This window comes from Crocodylus porosus, unplaced genomic scaffold (assembly GCF_001723895.1).
Source record: "Crocodylus porosus isolate Cpor-Errol unplaced genomic scaffold, CroPor_comp1, whole genome shotgun sequence".
Lineage (NCBI taxonomy): Eukaryota > Metazoa > Chordata > Crocodylia > Crocodylidae > Crocodylus > Crocodylus porosus.
Window position 1 is genome coordinate 41,076,696 of NW_017728910.1, and position 8,217 is coordinate 41,084,912.

Sequence of the window (8,217 nt, forward strand, 5' to 3'; positions counted from 1 at the left end):
CAGCCCCACCTGGGCAGCATCTGCCCCCTCTCTCATTACAGGGAAGTGTTGATCTGTGCCCCATGCCCCTTCCCTCCCCCCTCCCTTTCCACCCACACCAGATTTACCATCTGAAGGCAGTTCTCCATGCTGCCAGCTCTGCTCTTCGCTGTCTGAGTGCTGCGCTGTGGCTGCACACAGCAGAGGTATTTATTGGCCAAATTATCAGCCCCTTCTCCAATACAGCCAATTTTCTTTATATTGGTACTGATCTGATATCAGACCAATATATCTGTGCATCTCTAGGAGAAACACTGTACCAGAGAGAGGAAGTGATAAGAAAGGAAGCTGTGGAGGCAGCTGAAGCAATGGTTACTACAAAATGGGGACCAAAAAAGAAGCAGAGATGCACAGAGTGCTTGAGAGCTCTGCAGGGTAAGAGGAGCAGTGAGGTGAACAAGTGACACCAGGACCCAACCAGGAATTCTAAGTAGCTTGTACTGCTGAAGCAAAGAGGAGGCAGCTTGCAGAAAAACAGCTTTAAAATTCTGGGTAAGCCAGGGCAGCAGTGTCAAAGATACAGCCTGTGGGCTCAATCTAGGACCCAGAGCTAGGTCACCTGGCTTGCAGTCTTTGCCCTGACCCCAGCTGCAATGGGGAACCTTTCTACAATGACAGCCAAGCCCCTGGGTGACAGCCACAGTGCTGGAGCCCCAGCAGCACCATGGGAACAAGCCTGCTACCATAGTTTGTTCCCACAGTAGCAGCCAAGCACCCATGATACCAGACTTCTTCCCATGTTATTGATGAGGCCCCAACACTGCGGTTCTCGCCCAGGCACTTGGCTTCTGCTGCCATGGAAAGAAGCTGGGGCTCAGGCCCTGTAGCTCTTGTCTGCTTGGCTACTAAGCACCTGAAAGAAAGCAAGGATTCTTGAGCTGCCGTAGGTATGGAAGAAGCCAGGCACCATGGTTTGTTCTCATGCCAGTTGCCAAGACCGGGGTGTGCAGGGCTTCTTTCTGCTGGTCCCTGACCACCTGAAACAGGCACCGTATGTGGAGCCCAGACCAGATTGGCTCTGCACAGTGCTGCATCAGGCACAGTCCTGGACCTGCTGGAATGAAAGTGGTAAGCTAGATCCAGCTTTTAGGGGCAGCGGTAGGGGCAGAGGTGGGGTCAGGGACAGAAGGGTCCATGGGCTGGAAGCAGCCCTTCCTTCATCTGAATGATGGACCAGTCTAACACCATTCATCCAACACATATTTGACACCCCTGAGCTAGGAGTAAGAAACCATGTAAAAACAAACTAACAAAAAAAACCCCAAACACCACACTAGGAGCTGGGCCACAGACAGTCCAAATACTCTCATAATACATCAGAATCCAGGACTGGTGACTTACAGTAACTGGAGGGAAGCTTAGTCAGAGACTGATCACTAAGAAGTATTTGATAGTAAGATGTAATATAATGACCTTCCTTCCCTGCACAACTGGGGTAACTCTTAACCACGAGGAATTCTCTTGAGCGACTTGTCTGATTGAGGCCAAACTGACTTTAATGTTGAATGCAACAAGTATATTCTGCCTCATGAATTATTAGAACTACATAATTCAACAATGAAACCAGCAAAGGAAGTTTTTGTAGTAAGAACTACTACAAACAAACAAAGGAGATTATTGTGGAACAGAACCGGTAGGTTCAATTTACTTATCAACAGCATATTCAGTTTTTATTTCAATCTGCAGTTATGGAAAAGAGGACACTAATACAGCTGTATTTCTCAGGGATATAATTTCCCTTCAGCTACCAAGTCCATATTAAAACTGTCTATAAAGTAAACATGAAACTTAATATAAAACAAAGTTATACTTACAACCCTTTCTCCACAGAGGAAGCCAGGCAGAGTGGCATATTATAGATTAATGCCTCTCTGAATTAGTCTACAAAGTGCACTGTCATTGCTTTCTGCCCGATTTCAGATTAACATGGGAAACCACCTCTATTAAATACTTGCTAAATTTTGCCTAAACATGGTACTCTGAATCAATTGTTTTGAAATCAATGGAAAATTACCATGTTGAAATATGTGCTTGGCAATAGGGAAAAAATGGCTTATTTCACAAAATATAATTTTACCATACATTGATTTTTTTAAAGTAGTTCTCTGAAGGAAAGCTGTCACTTGAAAAAAAACAAAACAAAACAAAACCCTGGCCTTTTCTTTAAAGTCACCATAAAAATTTGAATTGCTTCAAAACAAGGAAATTGAGAACTATGGCTCTCACAAGATGAGATTCAAAATGAAAGCCGTAATAGCTAATAGTACAAAAATCTATGTATGCAAAAGAGTTTGAGTTAAACCTTCTGTAGATACTATAATTTAGGATTTCCAGATTTTTGTCCAAATTCTACCCAAAACATTCATTAACATGAAGTGCATAATTTTCACATACATGCATTGATATATAAATTTGATTTGTTACATTAAGGACCAAATAAACTTGCTGTCAACTGCGTAACAAAAGAAGTCATTCTGCTCTGTAAGTCTGTTTGTGCTGGATGCCTCGGCTAGCACACAACATTATGAAGCATTATAATAAATACCAACATGGGGAGAAATGGTAAAGCCAGGAAGCTTACCTGCTAGAAACTAGCATGCAGTCAATGTCTGGTCTCTTTGTCTTGGGGATGGCATAAAGCGGATATCTATCCCCATGGCGAATCAACACATGGACAGACACCAGTTTAAAATAATGAGGTACCTGACCTATGTCAAATAAAGAATAAAATTAAGTGCCAATCTCTCTATACTCTCCCAGTGTTTCTTAATTCTATTCTTCCAAGTGCAAAATCCATGTAATATTAATGTACTGTACATCAATTTATTCAGTGCTGAACAGAATATAAAGCAGTGACAATCCTTTATACTGAAGGATTTATTTAAAATAAAGTACTAAAAAAAGAAATCTATACTAAGCTCTAGGAGCTTAATGAAGAATTAGTACATGCAGCATTCTAATATTAAATAGAATAATTCCTCAAAGGGGATTCAGACAAGGCACCACCTAAACATCTTTTATTCACCACTTATTTATTCTGGGAAGCCTTCCATCTCTCCAAAATCTTTACTGAACACATGCCTTTCATAGCTTACCCATGAAGTACCAAATTTGGACTGGTTTGGATCACATTTGTTGGCTTTGATCTTTACCTCAAGTTTATCTCCTGTACAGACTGAGATATTTGCCAGTTAAGGCTGACATTTACATTAATAGGGAGCACGGATATAGGCATTTAAGCTACTGTGGGGTAGGCAGTCCAATGCATGCCTTTGCCCTCAACTGAATATGAAAGCCACTTCACTTTCTCCATCTGCTGCTTTGATCATTGCCTCTTTCCCATGGTTCCCACTAACTTGTCATTTTAGAGCAACCACTCAAACTGACTGATCCTGCCCTGAACTTAATCAAATTTCTCAGAATTAAGAAGTAATTATAGTTTCAAAAGGTGTTAAAACAAGGTGCTAATTAAAACCTATTCAATCTATAACCTACAGATCTTGTACAGTCTTATAAATAAGCAGTTAACTGTCAGCAGAACCTTTAAAAGTCCCCTTCAGTAAGCATCTCCAAAATCAACACATGCCAGCAAATGTACAGAGGAAAGAAAGAACAGAAGGACTGAGTGCTTTGGGCAATTCAATAGATCTCAGCAGCTAACTTATTTCTAGCTCGAAATGCTAAAGTACTGAACAGTGAACAATCAAGGTAATAATTTCCAGTGGCAACATAAGGGAATTAGTACTGAAATAAACTGTCATTTGCCTACCCATTTCCACTTGACCTACCTTCCATACTGCGTTCAGTTATGGTAGGAATATTACAGTAAACACGAGCTTCATAAATAGGATCTATTGCAGGGGGTTCTGTCAGTGGATCGGGCATTATCCTCTTGCGGCTCTTCGGATTCAGCGCATCTTCTTTGACTGGGTTGACTGGGATTAAGTGCACTGAAAGAGACAAAATTTAAAAACAGTGGTAGCCAATTATCACTACTTACCTATTCCATTATTAAGAAACGTAACACACTCTATATTGTAAGAGCAGACAATTTTACCAGGAAACTGACTCCTATGAAATCAAATCTACTGTGGACCATTGATCACTTTTTGTATTTATCCCCATCGATGTTTTTATGTCTGTACATAATAAAACTGGCAGACTTCAAGAGAGCTCAAGTCACATGCTGCACTTGCAGTAGTGCAAGAATCTCTGGATATTGTGTCACCGCCTTTCCCATTTGTATGCTTTTCCTGAAAACTTCTCATTCTTTCACAGGGTGATAAAAGCATCAAAAAAAGGAGGAAATAAAAATATTACATAAGTTATTAGGGTTTAAGATACGGATCATTATCTCCTACCTGCTCATGGTTACCAATTTCCTAAGAATAGTGTTTGAGAGATTAGATTTAACAAGCCAAGAGAGACATTACTTGGTAAAGGCTCACAAACTCTTAGGATGTTAGGAATTCTAATATTTAGAGAAGGAAATCTGTTTTTAGTAGAGAGAACTGGAGATAAAGGACAGATTTTATTCCATTTTCTTAGGGGAGGGAATAACTATAATTTTCTCCTAATTTCTGATTCTAATGTCAGGGTCCATAACTTCAGATAGCATTAACCCTTGGCAGTAATTATCAGAAACTTTTATTTCAGAAACCTGATTCTACTGAGTCTTAGAATAAATGTTGCTTTGGTTATCTGCCTTGGGACTTGCTCAAACAGGGAGAAAATGATGGATTGTTTGCTTCATGTTTCATCATCTCCTTAGAAACACAAGGGGTCCAGAATGGCAGAAGTGGCAAGAGGAAAAATGTCAGTAAATTAATTTTTATAATAAACAGTGGGTCTCAGCAGAACCCATCTACCTTCCTGTCAAGTACTATCTATCATTTCTTTTCATATACTCCAACCGCCTTGTGTTTCCTCCTTGGTAGACGAACTGCTGACCAATGGCAACTGTCAGATTGGGACTAATACGTGTGCTCTGCATGTTAAACCAGCTGCCATTAGCTCATGTGTGCTCAGATGTTTTCCCCTAAAAGCTGTCTTGACAGCTTTACGCAGAGATACCCAAACCGATGCTAGCTTGTATTCCTCGTCAGCCTATGCAGGTGGCTCCTAATACAAGTTCCAAACTCAAAAACAGAAGTGTAGGCGTGGGTGTAAGGAGGAGGAAGGAACCTCTCCAGAGCTGGAAGTAACAGAAAAAAAAAAAAGAGGGAATATAGAAGGCACACCAACAAACGTAAGTGGAAAAATAAAAAAATCATAAAACATGAGGGATGAGAAAGAGAGAGAAACAGGAAGATGAGAGAAAAGAAAGGGAACGTGGATAGGAAAGAAGCAGATAAGACAAAGGAAATTATCTGGGACATGAGTGTGGCAAGATAAGCTACTGCCATAGGCAACTGTGTGCAGAAACACATCAATAAGACAGAACTTTTCTCTTTTGCCCTCAGGTTTGTTTTTTTTAATTAATGGGATTCAGACATTTACCTACAACACACAATACAGTTATACCAAGTTTTCTAAATTATTACTAGGAGAATACCTGTGGTATATGAAATTAATATCTGGTCTCATAATCACAATTCATGGGTAAATACAAGCAACATATTTTTCTAAGTCTCAAGAAACCCCTCCCTCTTGAGGCTTATCAGATCCCAAGCCTGGACATCTTCCAGAAATGCTGCAAGACCTTTCTGTCTGGACAGGTATTTTGCAACCAAAACTAGGCTATGTTGCTTAGTGGGTCCTTGCTTTATTTTGCTATTTATTCCAGTTATTATGTAACGCTGTTCTGTTTCTCTTGCTGTAAGCTGTAAACCTTTGTTGGGAAGGGTAACACATATTGCCTAAATAAATACGTACATACATTTTTTACAGTTGTCAACTATTGTCCCTCCTTGGTGTTACCTCGAAAAATAAAATATTTTGAAGAACGTCAAATTATTTTTCTTTTTTTTTCCTCCCACTCACTAGAGTCACCATTTGACAACCTGAAATTAAAATTCTATACCAAGTTAAAATGACTTTTATAAATCAGACAACATGCAAATAAAGACCTTTCAAACAGGACAGAAAAATGAGTAATGCATCTGAGAAAAAGCTAAACAACACTGTACGTGACAACCAGCAGAATAAGGGAACAGAAATAAGAACCTGCAATGCTGACAGTAATAAATGTAATACACATCGCCTTTAGAAAAATGTGTGAAGAAAACAAATTCTTCACTTAAATATTCTGGCCTTACCCCAGAAAAAAAAGTACGTGCACATATCGAAGAAAAAGCAAACAAACATATTTGTGAAAAAACCATTGGTCCTCTCACAGAACACTCTAAAAGGGACGCAGCCAATTTAAACCTCACATACCGTCAAACAAGTTAAAGGAAATATTTTTATTAGTCTTTGTAAAAGCTTGCTTCTACAAAATCTAAAACGAAGGTCAAAGCTGCATTGACAATGTCCTGTTAGGCTGCCTAGATTTGAAGGCTCTTTTTTCATTAGTAGCCTTGAAAAACTGCAGTCATAATAATGAACTCTCAAAGCTTTGTTCATGCCAGCATATTCTGGTCTTACAAATACAGAAAGCTTTTATGATTGAAAATGAAAAGGAGAACAGCTCACATCATTTCCAATATTAGTCTTCAACTGCAAGGAAGGGAGACAAATTTCAAAGCCATGTTTTGCTTATTTTTCTGTCCATAGAAATTCTTCAGTTACATCACAATTACAAAAGGTTCTGATTTAAGTAGCACGTTTCTTTTAGGGAGTGAGGACTTTGTGCAAGTTGGGGAAAACAATCAAAAAAGGGAAACTAAAATGCAACAATTACAGAAAATTGTTAAAGGACAAGTCAAAGTCAGTAACAATTTACAGAGACTGCCATAATTAAGATACTGTTATAACATACACATTAAGAACAGTCCCAATTGGTTTCTATTCATCTACCAAAATCAAAGCTGAGACCTTTTGCATATTCCTGCTCCAGCTGCCAACGCAGCCAACATCCATAGTTCTCGAGCTCTGAAATTTACCTATAGATTTTTTTAAAATTGGTTAATACACACACACACACACACACACACACACACAAGTTAAGTTAAGTGTGGGGTTATGTTAAGGTTAGGTATGGGGGAATCTGTGAGAATGAAATTTGGGTTGCAGATTGCAATGCATAAAACTGCTGCGGTAAGGTTTACTTTCCTTATTTGCTATATCCATTATTTCAGGTCTTCCAGGTGGTTGAGCAGAAGTAACCTTACCAAATGATCCCAAAAAGAAAATATGATTATACTAGTAAGATTATGCTACTGGCTTCTATGAATGCATAATACTGAACACTAAAGTAGACACTATGTCTAACAAAGAGTAGTAACAGAGGCCTTCAAGTTCCTTCTTATAAAAAGAGACAAACTTTAAAATATTTTTTAAATACTAAGAGCTAGTGCCTTCTGGAATAGCTAGTTTTAGAGCACATAGCAAGACAGACCATTATCAGTTTAGCTTTAAATAATATACAGAATTAGTTTAAAATAATAGTAAACACAATATCAAGTTCAACTTCATGGTGGGTGTTGGGAGAAATTGTATCAACAACTAGCAGCATAAAAAACTTAGGGAGCGTTTAAAAACAAAACAGACAATCTCATTAGAAGTAACACTTTGATTATAAATCATAACAGTTGGGGAACCCCCCCCACCAAAAAACAAATGCACATCATTTAGGAAATAAGAAAACCAAGGGGTAAAATGGCAAGGTTCAAGGCATTACACAAGCTAAACTTATCCTACAAAAAATAGAAACATGAGTTTAGGAAAGACAACACAGTAAGCAAAATGAAAAATGGAAATTTAAGTAAGATAGAGGGATTTGAAAAGCCAGTAATGTGAGAGAGAAATTCTTTAGATGTATGAAAATAAAATTTAAACGGAGAATAAAGTCACTGAAAAGAAACAACGCTATTTCTTTACCTCAGCCCTCGCCACACCGTATATTGGAAAATAACACCCTCCTAAAAGTCAACTTTTCAGGTAGCTTCTCAGCTACTAAGGACTGAAGTGGAGAAGCTTGAGAGAGTCCAGAGAAGAGCCACGCACATGATCAGAGGTCAGGAAAGCAGACCTTATGATGACAGGCTGAGAGCCATGGGGCTCTTTAGCCTGGAAAAG

The 8,217-nt window shown here is 38.9% G+C and overlaps 1 protein-coding gene across 1 annotated transcript in view; it reads right to left on the reverse strand.

The window, feature by feature from the left end:
• Positions 1 to 8,217, reverse strand: part of PXYLP1 (2-phosphoxylose phosphatase 1) — a 79,920-nt gene that overhangs the window by 30,706 nt on the left and 40,997 nt on the right. The window contains exons 3-4 of the mRNA XM_019533079.1: positions 3,828 to 3,989; positions 2,621 to 2,747 (exon numbers count right to left, since the gene is read on the reverse strand). Coding sequence (XP_019388624.1) covers positions 2,621 to 2,747; positions 3,828 to 3,989 — 289 coding nt within the window. The remainder of the gene's footprint in view (positions 1 to 2,620; positions 2,748 to 3,827; positions 3,990 to 8,217) is intronic.